The following is an 18,426-nucleotide window of genomic DNA, read 5'->3' on the forward strand; positions in this document are numbered from 1 at the left end:
TCCTTCTCTAAGCTTTTTTTGTAGACGTCTTTAGTAAGACTGATGATGTTTCCTCCTGTTTCCAATTTACTGAGTTTTGATCAGGAATGGATGTCATATGTTTTTCTTTGTATTTTGAGATTATCATATGGTTTTTCTATTTTAGTATATGTGGTAAGTTACACTGATATTTGAATGTTAAGCCAACCTTTCATTCCTGGGATAAATCTCACTTGGTAATGATGTATTCCTTTTACATATGGTTGTACTGAATTTGCTAAAACATTTAGACCTATTGGTTCTGTGTTCATAAAGGGTGTTGGTCTTTAGTTTCTTACTTTGTAATGTCTGTATCTGGTTTGGGTATTAGGTTTCATAGTTATGCTGGTTTCATAGACTGTTAGGATGTCCTCTCTCTTCTATTATTTTGAAAGAATTTGTGAAGAATTGTTCTTCAAATATTTGGTAGAATTAGATAATGAAACTTTCTGAGCCTTGACTTTCTTTGTGGGTAGGTTTTGTTTGTCTTTCTGTTATTCTTTTAACACGTGCATTTATTTTTAAAGTGTACTTGTTGTAGGAAACATAATTGGGTCTTTTGTGACCCCTTTAAACACGGGGAGAAACTTGCTCACATGCCCATCAAAGTATTTCCCCTTAGTTTTTATTGCTCAGTGTGTCTAGTGTGTGTGCTTAAACTGATCATTGGGCAGATGGGATTAATGGAATTGGCACAGTTGGCTCAGCCCAGCACATCCCTCTCAAGGTAGAGTCTCCAGATGGCAGTATCAGCATTACTTGGGAACTTGTTAGATGTTGAGATTCTTTGATCTCACTCCAGACCTACTGAATCAGGTAGGTTGGAGCTGCCAGCAATGATCAGGTGTTAGCAATTTGTGTTTTAACAAATCCTCAGATTTTGATACGTCAAAGATTGAAAACAACTGGCCTAGACTAACGTTTACCTAGGGGTATAGAGAGAGCTTTGTGGTAATAGTTTAGGGGTCTGACAGCAAGGAATGGTGAAAGGCAAGGATCCACATAGCTTGCTAATCATCTTGCCGTAGCAGGCCAAGGTGGGACTCAGGAATAAGAATTTGGAACTAACCAATATATTGTCAGTGAAGGCAGGACTGTGGGCCACATTCTAAGGGAAGAATAATATATAAGGAGTACTATTAAATTGATTAAAAGAGGTATTTTAGAACGTTCCTGTCAAACAGGAGTCAGCAAACCGTGTCCCATGGGCATATTGGACTTACTGCCTGGTTTAAAATGTAGCTGATCAGCTTAGATTTTTACATTTTTAAATGACTGGGGAAAATCAAAAGAATACTGTTTTGTGACATGTGAAAATTATGGGGAATTCAGCATGCCGTATCTATAAATAAAGTTTATAGGAACACAGCCATACTTGTTATTTATCATCTGTGATATTTTGGGGTTGCAGAGGCAGAATTAAGTAGTTACAACAGAAACCGTGGCCCCAAAGCCTATATATTTACTAGCTGGTCTTTTATAGAAAAAAGCTTGCCAACCGTGAACTATAAGGGAAATTTGCTAAATAGTACATTCCTCAACCATCCGAGATAAATTACTCTGATAGGTGGTGGACCAGACTGTAACATAAAAGAATGAATAACAAAGTATGTTATTTCAGGAATACCACCGCATTAGAATTATGGTAACTTTGCTTGAAAGAGTTTTACTTTAATGAGATTTGTAATTAGAGTACTGCTTTATATAGCAAGGTCAATTACTGGAGCCTGTGATTGTAATTTTCTTTCTTCCTTTTTTTAGTCCTGCTGGTTAAGCCTGAAGAGAAAGCTTTTTGTATTGCCCTGTCACTCGAAAATATTCTAAAATGTACCTTTGAACAGTACATCCAGGAGAGAAAAATCCATGTTATGACTTGTAATGCCTCTGGGGTGGTTATCCTGCCCACTTCTGTGTAATAGTGTGCTGGCATGAGCCCTTCCCAAAACAGATTTTTGAAAGTGGTCAGGTTTTAATTGAGAAGTAAGGACCTACCAAATTTAGCATAGACCTGAGACAGGGGACATACCTGATATATTTAAGGGTTGAGGGAATCAACACATAGCTGACTTTCATTTGTTTTTAGACTTATTTTTTTAAATGCAAATCAAATTCGCCTAGTTTGCCACATCATGTTTATATGCATTAGCCTAAGGTCACAGAAAATGCTGTCATCAAAGAGATGCGTTGGAAATGTTCATTTCCAGAAATACAAGTGAGCTGGTCAAATCCTCATGGTGGCCCCTTCGAGGTCAGTTCAGTAACAAAAGCCTCAGATCTCTGACCCGCTGAGACAATGTTCCGTAGTTTTTTGAAGTCCTCATTGCCACCAAGCTACAGAAGGTGTCATCTTCTACTCGGGGATGTTTGTCTGTTAAAAATAACTTTGGTATTTTGAAATAATTAAATGTTAAGTTATAGAAACTGTTAAATACATGTTGTTTTCTCAAGTAGAAGAGAGGTAATCTCGATATAGCTATATAATCCCTATAATGTAGATTTCTTTTTTTAAGGTTGTACGTTGGCTCTTCAAAGACATTCCCGTCATCAGAGAAATCCCTGAGCCCTTTGCAGTGGTGTAGACATGTCCTAGATAACCCGACTCCGGAGATGGAAGCGGCAAGGCGTTCCCTGTGCTTTAGACTGGAGCAAGGTAACCTCGACCTGTCTATCCACCTTCTCAAACTCCTGCCACTGTCCACTGGGTCTTGTTGCTGGTTTTGGAGTAGACACTTAACTGAAGCACCTTACCCTGAGGGGGGGTGTTGCATGCAATTCACTGCACATGTTTACACAAGAGGGTTTCTCAGTGTAGAGTATATTTAGTTCTGTGCTTGTTTTCAGCTCCTTTGAGGGTTGTAGGAATACATATTTTTCTATTTTTTTCTTTGTTTACAAACATACCACTAAATAAAATGGATCAGTCTTACATTCTCTTCAGATGGTTATAAGATTGTGTGGCTGAATTCCAAGATAGCAAACTGGGGTTCCACTGGGATCTGGGTACAGACTTTTGAGTTCCCTAAATGTTTACTTGGATGTGTAACTGGAAGTCCTAACCTTTATAAACTGTGAGATAGTCTCATATTCTATGTAACATTAATTATGGAGCCCAACATACATTTAAAAAAAATCAGGACAGTTGTAGCAGGGAAAGAAAAAGCAAAAGGACTGAGCAGTACTCAGCTCTTGGCTGTTTTGATAAAGGGGGCTAGTACTTATGGCTGTGATTACTGAGACTTTTGCTTGTTTCCTATGCTCTTGGTATCTGTTTCATTATTGAGGAACACTTTATTCCATGGATCACTCATGTCCAGATCACACTGGAGGTTGAAAACGGGGTTAAGCGTTAATCTTAACCCTCCAGATGAAAGAATCAGTGTAGTTGGGAGTAGGGCCAAGAGAATCTACATTGACAAGGTCACCAGTGCAGTTCCTAAGCACGTTGAGGTTTGAGAACATGGCCTATGAAACTCTTGAAGGGTAACAAATGTTTATAAAATGTGGACATGATAAGACAGCATTTCTCGAGCTCTTAATTCGGACAGTTAGAACATTAAGTTCTTGACATCTTTCATTGTGTTCTAACTGTGCTTATCTGAGGCAGTGACTCCACTCACTTTCAGGGGTGAGAAAAGGGACGGTTAGAGAAGTTTAAAGTATTAATGAGGACACAGTGGTCCTAGGAAGCAGAGCCAGGGCCTGGGTCTCCCCAACACTGAAGACTGGTCTTAAGTAGTATTCCATACTGCTTTACTGGCGTAGTTAGCAGAAAATGGGGACAGACATCCTTTTTAAGTGTATCATGCTCAGTCATATCCTACTGTTTGTGATCCCATGAAATGTAGCCCGCTAGGGCTCCTCTGTCCATGGGATTCTCCAGGCAAGAATACTGGAGTGGGTTGCCGTTTCCTCATCCAGGGGATCTTTTCAAATCAGGGATTGAACCCGAGTCTCCTGCATTGGCAGGTAGATTCTTTACCACTGAGCCACCTATGGGGAAGGCCAAATTAGAAATCAGCAAGTTTTACTAGCATTTTAACTAAAACGGAATAAGTGATGTAGTAATAGAAAGTTTGAAGAGTGGAGTAGGAACAAAGGATTTCAGTTCAGTCGCTCAGTTGTGTCTGACTCTTTGTGACCCCATGGACTGCAGCATGCCAGGCTTCCCTGTCCATCACAAACTTTTGGAGCTTACTCAAACTCATGTCCATCGAGTCGGTGATGCCATCCAACCATCTCATCCTCTGTCGTCCCCTCTCCTCCTGCCTTCAGTGTTTCCCTGCATCAGGGTTTTTTCCAGTGATTCAGTTCTTCGCATCAGGTGGCCAAAGTATTGGAGTTTCAGCTTCAGCATCAGTCCTTCCAGTGAATATTCAGGACTGATTTCCTTTAGTATTGACTGGTTGGATCTCCTTGCAGTCCAAGGGACTCTCAAGAGTCTTCTCCAACACCACAGTTCAAAAGCATCAATTTTTTGGCACTCAGCTTTCCTTATAGTCCAACTCTTACATCCGTACATGACTACTGGAAAAACCATAGCTTTGACTAGATGGACCTTTGTTGGCCAAGTCGTGTCTCTGTCCAGTACTCTTGTCTGGAAAATCTCATGGACAGAGGAGCCTGGTAGGCTGCAGTCCATGGAGTCGCTAGGAGTCGGACACGACTGAGCAACTTCACTTTCACTTTTCACTTTCATGCATTGGAGAAAGAAATGGCAACCCACTCCAGTGTTGTTCTTGCCTGGAGATTCCCAGGGTTGGGGGAGCCTGGTAGGAGGCCATCTGTGGGGTTGCACAGAGTCAGACACGACTGAAGCGACTTAGCAGTAGCATCAGGTTGGTCGTAGCTTTTCTTCCAAGGAGCAAGCGTTTTTTAATTTTATGGCTGCAGTCACCATCTGCAGTGATTTTGGAGAAGAAAATAAAATCTGTTACTGTTTCCATTGTTTCCCCATCTATTTGAGTGATGGGACCGGATGCCATGATCTTGGTTTTCTGAATGTTGAGCTTTAAGCCAACTTTTTCACTCTCCTCTTTCACTTTCATCAAGTGGCTCTTTAGTTCTTCTTTGCCTTCTGCTATAAGGGTGGTGTCATCTGCATATCTGAGGTTATTGATATTTCTTCCGGCAATCTTGATTCCAGCTTGTGCTTCATCCAGCCCAGCATTTCGCATGATGTACTCTGCATATAAGTTAAATAAGCAGAATGACAGTATATAGCCTTGACGTACTCCTTTCCTGATTTGCTTCCTGACCTGCATACAGATTTCTCAGGAGGCAGGTCAGGTGGTCTGGTATTCCCATCCCTTTCAGAATTTTCCACAGTTTCTTGTGATCTACACAGTCAAAAGCTTTGGCATAGTCAATAAAGCAGAAGTAGATGCTTTTCTGGAACTGTCTTGCTTTTTGATGATCCAGTGGATGTTGGCAATTTGACCTCTGGTTCCTTGGCCTTTTCTAAATCTAGCTTGAACATCTGGAAGTTCATGGTTCATGTACTATTGAAGCCTGGCTTAGAGAATTTTGAGCATTACTTTACTAGTGTGTGAGATGAGTGCAATTGTGCCGTAGTTTGAATACTCTTTGGCATTGCTTTTCTTTGGGATTGGAATGAAAACTGATCTTTTCCAGTCCTGTGGCCACTGCTGAGTTTTCCAAATTTGCTGGCATATTGAGTGCAGCACTTTCACAGCATCGTCTTTTAGGATTTGAAGTAGCTTCCCTGGAATTCCATCACCTCCACTAGCTTTGTTCATAGTGATGCTTTCTAAGGCCCACTTGACTTCACATTCCAGGATGTCTGGCTCTAGGTGAGTGATCATACCTTCATGATTATCTGGGTTGTGAAGATCTTTTTTATCTATTTCTTCTGTGTATTCTTGCCACCTCTTCTTAATATCTTCTGCTTCTGTTAGGTCCAGACCATTTCTGTCCTTTATCGAGCCCATCATTGCCTGAAATGTTCCCTTGGTATCTCTAATTTTCTTGAAGAGATCTCTAGTCTTTCCCATTCTGTTGTTTTCCTTTATTTCTTTGCATTGATAACTGAGAAAGGCTTTCTTATCTTGCCTTGCTCTTCTTTGAAATTTGTATTCAAATGGATATATCTTTCCTTTCCCCCTTTCTTTCACTTCTCCTTTTCTCAGCTGTTTGTAAGGCCTCCTCAGACAACCATTTTGGCTTTTTGCATTTCATTTTCTTAGGGTTAAAACTTTGGTGACAGATGCATGTGTAAGAGGATGGCCAACACTCTGCTCTTGATTCTGGTCCCAGTGCCCTGAATGGCCCTAAGCAGATCAGCAAACTCCCTGGGCTTTTCTCTTTCAAGGGTTGTATCCTTAAGTTTCCTTATTCAGACACCTCTGATTCAAGGACTTCTTTTGTGTATGTTTTCATCTATGCATTTGGCTCAGTTTCATTTGAAATAAAAATAAAATTCAGTTAGAATCCTTTAAGTCAAGGATCAACAATATGAAAGAGATCAGACAGGAAATATTTTAGGCTTTGTGGGCCATCCAATTCTGCCATCCCTAGAAAACAGCTGTATATACAAACATTGATGGACAAGGCTGTGGACAGAGAATTGAGTTTCCATGGGATTGTTTTTTCATGTGTCAATAAATACACTGTTTTTAAAATTTTTGCTTTTTGCCACTTTTAATGGTTAAAAATATTCATAGTTGGTGGTCTTATAAAAGGAGGCAGGATGGATTTAGGCCACCCAGGTCATAGGTTTGCCGACCCCTGCTTTAGTTCACTCGCACACAAGGTGATTTAACACAGTGTAGCATATTGTAGCTGAAAAATAATCCTAATCGGTTATTTTTGAGACTTTAGATTTATTATCTAGTTTTTCATCTAGTTTTTTACTCTAGATATTTTATCTAGATATTATCTAAATTTTATCTAGTGCCTTATCTAGTTTTCATTTCATTGGCAAAGGGCTCAGGCAGAATTGTGAGGTCAGGAGGACATGAATTACAGTCTAATTCATAGTGTAATTTAACTTTCATATGAAAGTGTTCGAGCAGGGAACTAGCTTTTCAAATCCAAAATTAGTCCTTTACTAAATTTGTATATAAATCTAAATCCTCTTTTGCTGTAACATTAAATGCTCTTGTTCCAAAGATCCATGATCCATAATCCCATTATGAGAGAAGAAGAAATGGATTAGAATAGGTGGTCCAAAGGATGAAAAACAATTTTTGAAGCTTAATATGTTATATAGCACAATACATCTATAGTTTAGTGAGTATTAGTCCTCTAGACGTAATAAGGAAAATAGCAAGTTCCCACCCCATTGTCCCATGCCCATTTTATTACCCAGATGCACTTTCTTAAAAGCTTTTCTGGTTTTGTTGTCTACCCACTTTTTAAATTCCATGATTTTATGGCTACTGCCTGAGTTATCCAATTTAGTCCTTATCGGTTGGCTTTCTACTTTGAGTGGTGACGGTTTCATTTTTAACTCCCACCTCTCACCCTCCCCAGCTATTTTCTTTTCTCGGCATATTCTCCCATGTAGCTTTTACCAATCTTAGGATACATGAATACTGATTATGATAGCAAGAGTCATATCTAAGCCATGCAGTATTTTATCATTGTTTCTTTTTTGTTTTATTTAACTTTGTTTTTCCTAGAGTTAGTGACCTTTGTAATTAATTATCCTCTGACTCTCCAAATGAAACCTTCCCAGTGCGGTTAGATGTGGATGCCCACCAAGGGTTTACATGAGGTTTAACTCTTCTCCGGGTAGCGGCCTCCGTTCTCCCCGCAGCCTTACCTGTTCTCCGTAGGCCTGTGCGCATCTATCATGGTGGGACTTCCTTGGCCCTCATCCTGGGAATTCCGCATCGTTTCTTCTGCATCATATTGCTAATAGTGGAGACTCCCTTTTCCTTAACTTCCCTAGTTTAGTGAAGTATACTCTGCTGTTGGCTTTTGTGGGGAGCAGGAGAGGATAGAGGATATGTGGGGGGTAAACGCTGAAAATGTCGTATGTCTGAAAGTGACTCTGTTGGACCTGTCTTTTACACTTGATTGTTCTTTGGGCTGCATTTAGATTTCTTGGTTAGAAACCCTTTCCAGCAGTTGAAGGTAGTGTCACATTATGTTTTAGCTTGAGGATTGCTGTCGAAGTCCTATACCGTTCTCATTTTTGATCGCTCTGCTTAAAGTACACTGAATATTTTAAATCTTTTCTTCCTGGTATTTTGAAATTGCTTTTTTTTTTTTTTTTTTTGGTGCTAGACAGCGGGCACTTCTAATCTGGAAACTTTAGTTCTGCAAAATTTCATGTGTTGCTTCTTTGTGATCATCCCTCCCCTCCAGTTTACTCTGTATCTTTCTAGCTACTCCTTTAGTCAGATGCTGAATTTCCTAGACTGGTGTTCAGATTTTATATTTTTCTCCTTTTTTTTTTACTCTTGATTTTTTTTTTTTGCAGGGCGTATTCTACTTTCTTGGAAGATTTAAAAAGCGCATCTGCTAAACTCTTGTCACGTATTTATTATGGACCTGCTATGTGTTGGGCACTATTGCAGGTGATGGGGATCCAGAAGTGCCCATAACATATTTGAAGTCTGTCCTCATGGAGTTTACAAGCTAGTTCACAGACAGTCTCTTGATCCCCCTGTCTTTTCGTAAGGCACACTTGTTTGTGTGAAGTATTGTAAATCTAGCAGCTTTGTATTTCAGGTTAAGTGATGAAACCTGTCTTTGATAAAGCAGGAGAGGAGCAGCTGCATGAGCCAGAAAGGGAGCCTAAGGGTTTTGGTGCTTTTCCCATACACTTTGCCTCAGTCATCTTGTGTCTGCTACCACAGACTCCCTGTGGGTAGGGTAGGGTAGAGTGCCGTACCCTCTGGGACCTGTACCTTCAGTTTCAGAGCTTTACCAGGCCCTTGTTCACTTATCCTCCATTGTGGACTGTCAGAATGTTGAAACCCAACTGTGTCCATCACCTAATGTTTGTCTGGTTTTTAAACTTCTAAATAAAATGATTCTTCTTAGTCTGATAATATTTCCTCTCCTCTTCTCCATGTGGATTTAGACTTGGGTTAGCTGCAGTTTTATGGTGGTTTTGTAAGAGAATAGAGAAGAAATCATAGTTAATCCTCCATACTGAAGAATTCTTATTGGAGTAATTATAGCTAATCATTACAGCTAATTAACTGGCATCAGAAATTACACTTTTAACTTAAACTTTATAAAATAGCATGCATGGTCAAATGGAGTAGTGTATGCCATGTATTCTAGAAGTCTCAAGTAATTCAGTCATAAAGTGTTTTTCTTTTTGTTTAGACTTCTGTCTCTCTCTTGAACCATCAGCATCTTCACGTAACAAACATCACTGACCATCTTCTTTGAGACCAGGGTTGTATCTAAATTGCCGAAGGACAGGACTCTGTTCTGTTGGCCATACCAATTGTAGAAGGGAACCTGGCGTGTAATAGACACTGTTCACGGCTGAATGAAGGGATGTGTGGAAGAGTTGTTGGTCCAGCGGGTGTGGCGCTTCCCAGTGCAGCAGCCCTACCTAACCCCGTAGTCAGGCCTGTCGTGCGTTTCTAGTGTCTTGCTTTTAAGTGGGGCCGTCTAACAGATTTCACAGGGCTGTTAGAGAGACTTCAGGAGATGTTGAATGGGAACTTAGTTTGAAAAATGGGAACTGCTATGTAAATGTATGGACACATTCCTAATATGTAGTTCTTTCTTTAGAGAGTGAAACAAAAAATACAGGGAATCCTCTTGGTTTGGCTATTGATAGACAGTGAATAATGTTTTTTTTTTTTTCTCCTTTGGGAGTGAGACTGTTTTCTCTACCTATAAATAAAGATACTTGGTACAGCTAGGGGTCTCAAATGGAAGTTTTACAAGTATAGTTTATTCAGTAATAGTAGGAAATTCAAGAGGCCTCTTTATCCCTTTTCTTAGATCTCTGTTCCATTTCTGACACACTTGTCTTCATTCTTGCCCACTTCCCCCACCCCTTAGAATATAAACAACAAATACTTATAGAACTTTCACGGGTAGCATTAACTCACATGATATCCTAAATTGGAATAAGGCTTATCTAGAGTCTTTTGTTAAGTCTATGTCATGAGACTGGGACGTTAAATAACCAAGTAATGATCAAAAAGTCTATCTAAGTAATATGAAACACCCAATAATGTGGCTCAGTTAATTTGGGGCCAGTTAATAAAAGCTTATCTTGCCTTAAGATTCTTGAATGTCCACAGCTATTGAATCAGGACAGGTCACACTTGAGCATGGGTATAGTTTTCACCAACAGTGTCACCCTGCACACCTAGCCATCTTGGGTCATGTTTCCCTGTGACTGTCTCTCATTTCCCCTGGGAAGATGTCCTAAGCAAATGTGAAGAGAGAAGAGATATTGCTTCTTTATAGAGTTTTTCCTCTTATCTTCATATGACATCAGTTCCCATTCTTATCTTAGTTGTTATGATGGAGTGTTTCTAAGTTTAGCCAGTGAAGAAGGAAGTTGTCAGCTAACCCAGTGCTCTGAAGGTGGCCTTTTTCATTAGCAAAAGCCACACAAATTGAACGTTAAGAACCTTATCGAGTGTCTGTCTCCGGGAGCCTGTCCAGTTTCTCCTTGCGTGGCCTGAGATGCTATCTCCATCAGCTCGTGTTTCCAGTCTTGAGGTGCTCTGTCGGATTCGGAAGACAAAATTAAAACTGAGTCCATACAGTTCATTTTAGGTAAGCTTCGTAAAGGGTTCCCTTTCTTGTTGGAGAAGTAATCTGGAATCACACTAAAATGTTTCTATGGAGACAGGGTCTCTTGACATTTGCTGTTATCTCTGTGTGCTGAAAATCGAAGCTGCATCATCACGGCCATGTGCTTCCATCACTGCCTCGCTCTGCTTTGGGACTTGGGATAGCTCCAGTGTGTGTGCCTCGTTATTGGGAAGTATGTTGAGTACAGGAAGTAACACACTAATAGGGACTGTGTTCCCATGAAATACACTTTCCGTCCCTTTATATCCAGCAACATGGATATGTCATTTGCCACACATTCCTAAACAGTCGCCCTTGCTTTTATTTTGCCAATTATGCATGTGTTTCTGTTTGGTTTAGTTTTGTTTTGCATTTCTACCATGATTAGAAATAAGCTTATTTATTAAAATAAGCAATAACTTACATGACAGTAATAACATTTGTTATAATGAAGACATAATTGATATGCTATTTTGTTATCTACCCTAAGGAGAAAAAAACAAAACAGATTCTCCCAAAGCAGTTGTTGACTGCTTTTCGCGCAGCTCTTGATGATTGATTGCACTTGTCTTTATGGCAATAGAATTTTCTTTTGGTAGGTGCTCATACTTGTCTCTTGGGGCCTCTGTGTGTTTAGCCCCTCCTTTGTGTCTAACTCTTTACGACCCCATGGACTGTAGCCCGCCAGGGCTTCTGTCCATGGGGTCTCCCAGGCAAGAATACTAGAGTGGGTTGCCATTTCCTCCTTCAGGGGATCTTCCCCACCTCAGATCGAACCTGCATCTCTTGCATTGCAGACAGATTCTTTACCCACTGAGCCACCAGGGAAGCCCTGGGACTGCTTACGAGACAGCCAATTTCTGGAAGAATTTGTAGACCCCTTTCCTGAGACACTAGGCCTTGATCAGAGATGATTCAGACGCTGAATCGTGAACTAAATGTATGGAGCACTTGCTCGGTGCAGGCGCAGTGCTGAGGGCTGAGGGTGCAGTAATGGGATGAACTGTCCGCCTGGCCTTTGGAGATGGTGATCCTGTACAAGGGACGGCTGACACGGATTGCAGCTCTCGTTCTCTTTGTTTCCTTTCCCTCAACCACTGTTCCCCAACCCTTTTGGCACCAGGGACTAGTGTCATGGAAGACAGTTTTTCCACAGACCGGGCTGGGGGCGTTTTGGGGTGATTCAAGCACATGGCATTTATTGTGCACTTTATTATCAGCCCCACCTCAGATCATCAGGTGTTAGATCCCAAAGGTAGGGGCCCCTGCCTTAAAACAAGCATCGTGATGTTCAGGGCCCTGAGGGGGTATGGCCAGGAAATGCTTTCCTGGGGATGTGACATGTCAGAGCCTCAGCAAAAGTTCGGCTGGTGATACTAGGGGAGGAGGGCAGGGAGGAGGGCAGGGAGCAGCCCAGACCACAAGAGCTGCTGTAGGAAGGCCCTGCGGCGGGACGAGGCTCGTGATGTAAGAGGCGCTGGCAGACCCTTGTGGTGGGAGTGGAGCTCAGGGAAGTGAAGAGAGAACACGTGAGCTGAGTGACTCAAGAAACTAGGGTCGAGGACTCTGGACTCTCTCGAGATGGTCGGGAAGCATTTGAATAGTTTAGGCAAAGGAGTGGCGTGACTTTGGACAGGCAGGAAATCTTCAGGGTATTGTCTAAATTGGCTTACACGACTGAGCGTTTCATGAAATCTGGCGAGATTTGGAAAGTTGAAATAGCGACTTTTGAAATTTCTTTGGCATGTTAAAGTTAGGCTTTAGCATTTTCTTCAGATAATTCTTTAACTTGTTCAGTCGCTGAGTTGTGTCTGATTCTTTGTGACCCCATGGACTGCAGCATACCAGGCCTCCCTGTCCCTTTAGCTTAAACTTAAAAATGTTTCCTTCTGCTTCTCTCATTAACATCCTGAATTTCTTGTGTGACCTCCTGTGAGAAGCAGGAGTTTAAAATGTGGCCAAACACTGCATTGTGCTTAATTGACTTTGAAAATACAAGGCATTGATAGTCTCGTGTATTTATAATACATGGTGCTTTAAACTAGTATATAATGGCAAGTATCATGTGTTTGATTTTTGGAGCTCCTGCCACTGTGTGTTGAATACTTGTGAGTGTAGTCTTTTTCCACTTCTTACAGCTGTAAGAGTATAGCTCAGTGAACTGGGGTGAGTGTTTAAAAGTATAAATCGTATGACATTCAGGTTTTAGTCATCTTGTGTGTGTGTGTGTGTGTGTGTGTGTGTTCATATACATGTGTAAGTGTGCACATGCAGTGTGACCATGTATGATCTTCCATTTTCATTGCATTTTTTTTTTGGATAATGAAGTGGAATCAGGAAGAGGATACTCTCGCAGTAGGAGTTGCTAGTGTGTGCTGAAGCTGATGACCACAAGTGGTGGGGTGTCTCATCTTCAGGGTAAAACCAGGTATGTATTCTTACAGGAAGCAGAGAGATCTGATTGAGAGGTAGAGCTCGAGGTGACGCCAGGTGTTAGACTGAAGAAGCGGATAGGAGGAGTGTTGGAGGAACTCTGAAAGCCTTCCTTCCACCTTCCTCCCCTCAGAGAGAGACCTCTTTCCTTTGTGTGGTTGGGAATCTCAGCCCCTCTGCTGCTCTCTGTCCAGGCACCTGTGGGGAGCTTGCTTATGGAACAATCCACCTGTTTACGTAGTGGCTGTTGTCTGTTTTCTTAGAGGCAGCTTGGGGTAATACCTATACTAGTGCAGAAGAAACTCATGCTAGTTACGTATTCAGATTAACTTAGTCTTTATTCATAAATAATGAACCAGCAGTCAAGTCTCACTTGTGTTTTGAGAAAACTTAAGACATGAACAAAATAGATCAATGACTTTGTAGGAGGAAGTAACTATGGGAATTGAGAGCTCAGTGCGTTCCTATTTAAGAGGGTAATACAGTTTTCAAACAAGAACAGCTTGCTCAGAAGAGCAGTGGTCAAAGTATTACTATTTTTATCCATTTTAACTTCTCAAAAGTACTGAAGTACAAATGGAGAGGGCTAAGAACCAAGCCACTTATCTGAATTAGGCAAAGGAATCTCCCCAAAAGAGAAAATTGAGAGAAGTTACAGGAGGAGAAGGGGACGACAGAGGATGAGATGGCTGGATGGTATCACCGACTCGATGGACATGAGTTTCGGTAAACACCTGGAGTTGGTGATGGACAGGGAGGCCTGGCGTGCTGCAGTTCTTGGGGTCGCAAAGAGTTGGACACGACTGTGCGACTGAACTGAGGGCACTTGGAGGACAGACCCAGAATCTCTCATCTTTAACAGTTGTAGAAACGGGAACAGATAGTTTAAAGGAAGAAAGAATCAGTAAATAACGGAAGAAATTCTCTTTGAGCTGAAAAAAAGACAAGCCGTCAGTGTACACTAGGATAGATGAAAAAAGATCTTGACATCCTGGTTTAATTCAGATTTTCCAGGGTTAACTAGAAAATCCTAAAAATGTGCTAAGGAAGAAATAAGTTCTCTTCAACATATCTTTAAAGTTTTGAGGGAAAGTTCATTTCAAACTGTAATTTTGTACCCAGGCAAATAATGAGTTATGGAGACAATGGGAAGAAGTTTTCGGATCTGTGAAGACTTAGGAAATTTTACTTTATGCACCTTATTTTCATGATGGAAAAAGTACCGGGAAAAAGATGGATCAGCTCTCAAACACATTGGCCACTGAGATGACCTAGAAGAAGGCAAGAAATACAAGAAAACGAATTGACTCTGCAGGCTGGCGATGTTCGGGTCTAGTGCCAAACAATTATTTCTCTTTTTGCTTTTTCTCTTGGGGCCTTTGACAATGCTCAGTTCTCCAGTTAATGGTACTTACTACACCAAAACACTGTAATGCCACATTTATATGGCTTAACAGCCAGTGGTAACCTTAAACCCAGCTTTAGCACAGAACGAATTCACAGGAAACCTTGACAACATTGAGATAGAACCATCAAATCTGTGGATAAAAGGTTGGAGAGGGTGAGCATGCCCTACATGTCGAAACTTCTCACTGCAGGGAGTCAGGTACAAACAAGCTGGTGGTTTGTCTACTTAAAGTTGTATTCACATGTGAATTACATAGTTGTTGCGAATTCCAAAGCAACAGTCCTGGAAAAGGGATCTGTTTTTGACCTTTGTGTATATTTTAATGTTCTTCTCCATGCAGATATTTTAATAAAATCATGGAGGTGGTTGGTTTTAGGGCCGAAAAATGTTTCTGCTATGTCAAAACTTGGCTGTTTAGGTTTCCTTTCTACCACCGCTCAAGATTAGTAGGTCAGAGGCCTTTTAGGGCACTGGAATGTTGGCCACATGTTTTGTGCCCCTTCCTGACAGAAGAGTACCCCAGCTCATGAGACACTAGACAGGCAGGATGGTCCAGAACCCATTTCTAGCACTCTTCTCTCTAGGAACGTCTACTGGTGCTGTCTGTTGGCCTCCTGGGCTTGGATTCTCAGCAGACTGTACGTGTTCATGGCCAGAAAGACTCTTACTGGTTATCTGGGCTCCCCAGGTGGCTCAGTGGTAGACTCCACCTGCAGTTCAGGAGACCTGGGTTTGGTCCCTGGGTGGGGAAGATCCTGTGGGGAAGTGAAAGGCTACCCACCCTGGTATTCTTACTTGGAGAATTCCATGGATAGAGGAGCCTGGTGCGCTGACAGTCCATAGGATCACAAAGAGTCAGACACGACTCAGCGACTCACACTTTCTTTTCAGTTTGTCCCTAGTGTTGGTTGGGGGGAACTCACCATATTCAGACGTGAGGTCATGTAGCCTGTTTCTTCATAGCCTCAGAATCTGTAACATCTTCCCTGCTCATCACTGCCGTGTAGAACTTGCGAACTGTTCTGACCAGCTGTCATGATTTGGCTCTCGTCAAAATTGAGAACAGCTGTGTGCAGTCCACGTGCCAACAGTGCGTCACTGACAGAGCCTTCAGTCACTCTTTCCCCTTGTTCTTCGCAGTTCCGTTGTTACTTTCACATAGGCCCTCTTCTCACATTTTGTGGCTATCTTCACTGTCCTTAAATTTGATGTAAGCCATAGCAATCAGACCTGGGGAGGGAACTGACTTCTCTGCAAGGGAATTTTTAAACATGCCTTTGAAGTCTAGTTACTACCAAGTTTAGATTTATTTTTAATCTCCCCTGTTAATTGCAGATGGAAAGTCTGATGACGATGACTTGTGAAGCTGTAGAGGTCACTCCAGCCCCGGATAACACTGGATTTAAAGCTGCACTTAAAGCTGGCAGCTTATCTTCAGTTCTGACCAGTGATTAAGTGGAAACAAGTTGACAATCCACAGAATTTCTCTTCCCAGCCCTCTTTTGCCAGCTTGACTTGTAGACCATTGTCCTGGTTAGGGAAGACCTGAGAAGGACCCAGTAGTAGCTGCGAGACAAGAGTGTTCAGCATGTGGTCTTGGGACTGGTGAGGGTCTGAAAAGTAGCAAAGGCCTAATGCCTGAATCGTGATGATGAATCCTTTAACCAGCAATATTAGTTTATCTCTGAAGTTCAGATTAAGAGTGATTATGAAACTGGTCCTTACAGAATAAATATTAACTAATGCTCCTTCGTGGTGAAATTTTGTAACTTGTATTCAACAAGTATTAAACGTTTATCTGCCAATCTTTGGGAATATACAACATCTTTTAGTTCCTTTCAAATCTAATACATTTTAAATCTTAATGTTGAAATTACTTTCTTGACTATCTTTAGGGATTATTTATATGCTTAAATGAGCTCTTTCATTAATGTTACTTAGTGGTGGCAGTCATGTTTTTATAAATTATAAACTATTACACTTGAATATAATTAGAAGTTTAAATACTGAGTATCAGCATGCTCTGGGGTCATAGGTATATGTATTTATGTATAAAACATATAATTTTAAATCATTACATTTGTCATCATAGGTTGAATGAACTGAACTTGTCGGAAAAGATTCAAGTTAACCTAGTAGGTTTTTCTAGGTGTAATTGGAAGAGGGAGAGACTTGGGTGTGAGGAGCAACTGACTCTGATGAGGCAGCCTGTGAGAGTGCACCAGTTAAGGACCTCATCGTCTAGGTCTTTAACCTCTCTGTGAATCCCCTGGCACATGCATATGAGTTGGACCCTCTTTACTTTGTATTTGGGAAAGAGCACTAATGATCACCTATTTCAGAGTAGCAATAGGACCCCCTAGATCCCATATGCTTCTTTATCAGGCCATGGAGAAATGGATGCCACTGAAGTCCACCAAGTAATAACAGTGGATCAGATAAGCCACACGCCGTATGTTACTACTCCAGGGGCCTGGCGCAGGTGGGAGCCAAGTCGGCAATGCTTACATCCTGTTAGCTTAAGTCCAGAAAACCTTTACCTCTGTCTGCGCAGTCAGTTTGTAATAGTGAACCTGTAAAATGCTGCATTTGCCCAGGGTTTTTAATTCCCATGTTTAAGCTTAGTCCAAACACTTGAGTGCATCTGTGTGCCAAGCATTTCTGCGGACTGTGGATACATAAAGCTGTAATATGATCACCTAGGAAGTTTATTCTGGAGAGAATGATTTGTGAAAACAGAGCTCTTCCTGCCCCAGTGACGTGTGGGCTTGGATCAAAATGCTGTGGTCTGTTGCCAATACGAGAAGAGTTCTGTCGCCCGCCCTTCAGTGATCCTGGAGCCCCCTGTAACTGGTGTTGTAAGGGCTGTATAGTTGAAATCTTCAGCCTGGCTTAAAACCGAGGGCTGCCTGTGTGCTCACTCGCTTCAGTCGTGCCTGACTCTTTACAACCCTATGGACTGTAGCCCGCCAGGCTCCTCTGACTGTGGGGATGCTCCAGGCAAGAATGCTGGAGTGAGTTGCCATGCCCTCCTCCAGGGGATCTTCCCAAACCTGGGGTCCAACCCGTGCCTGTTGCGTCTCCTGCACTGGCATGGGGGTTCTTTACCACTGTCTCCATCTGGGACGCCCTGAGGGCTGCCTACCTGTTGCATAAAAGAAAGGATAAAATAGGAGGGATTGAGTGCGTGTGAATCCCTCCTTGCTTCCTTTTCCTCTGCCTTCTGAGACTCTATGGGAAAGAACAACATTATTTAAGAGTCAGAGATATGACTTAGGAGCCTGTGGTTTTGAAGAAACAGGGTTTCTTAGAAAATGTGTCATTTGGGACATTTGTTTCCTCTGAGATAGTCTTTGGGTAAATAAGTGAGAACTGTTGACCTATCCTGGCCAAACTGTTGAAGGTTCAGGATTCAGTACTTTGTTTGAGTTGGTAACAGCTGAGGAAAGATTAAGCCTGGGGACTCATTTAAATGAGCTATAATGTAAAAAGCATACGTATCATTTTGAGAAGCGAGGCTAAACTGCCTAAGTATTAGGAAAAGTGGATCACTTCTGCATTCTTCCTTTCTTCCACCTAGCTTCTAGGACATTTTCCCTCAGAATTTAATAAAATGTTTTTGCCCCAACTCGCTGTCACTTTTCTGTCAGTTCAGTTCAGTTCAGTCGTGTCTGACTCTTTGTGACCCCATGAATCACAGCACGCCAGGCCTCCCTGTCCATCACCAACTCCCAGAGTTCACTCAGACTCACGTCCATCGAGTCCGTGATGCCATCCAGCCATCTCATCCTCTGTCGTCCCCTTCTCCTCCTGCCCCCAATCCC

At 41.8% G+C, this 18,426-nt stretch overlaps 1 protein-coding gene across 4 annotated transcripts in view; it reads left to right on the forward strand.

Moving 5' to 3' along the window:
* The window catches only part of SLAIN1 (SLAIN motif family member 1), a 60,627-nt gene that overhangs the window by 12,243 nt on the left and 29,958 nt on the right, over positions 1–18,426 (forward strand). For 3 of the 4 annotated variants that reach the window (XM_042254965.2, XM_042254964.1, XM_015098227.3), the window contains exon 2: positions 2,529–2,668. In XM_042254965.2, coding sequence (XP_042110899.1) covers positions 2,529–2,668 — 140 coding nt within the window. Of the gene's footprint in view, positions 1–2,528; positions 2,669–13,166; positions 13,190–18,426 lie in introns of those variants that run through there. The other variant, XM_042254966.2, reaches the window with a different exon arrangement.

The sequence above is a fragment of the Ovis aries genome, chromosome 10, assembly GCF_016772045.2.
Source record: "Ovis aries strain OAR_USU_Benz2616 breed Rambouillet chromosome 10, ARS-UI_Ramb_v3.0, whole genome shotgun sequence".
NCBI classification, from domain to species: Eukaryota; Metazoa; Chordata; class Mammalia; order Artiodactyla; family Bovidae; genus Ovis; species Ovis aries.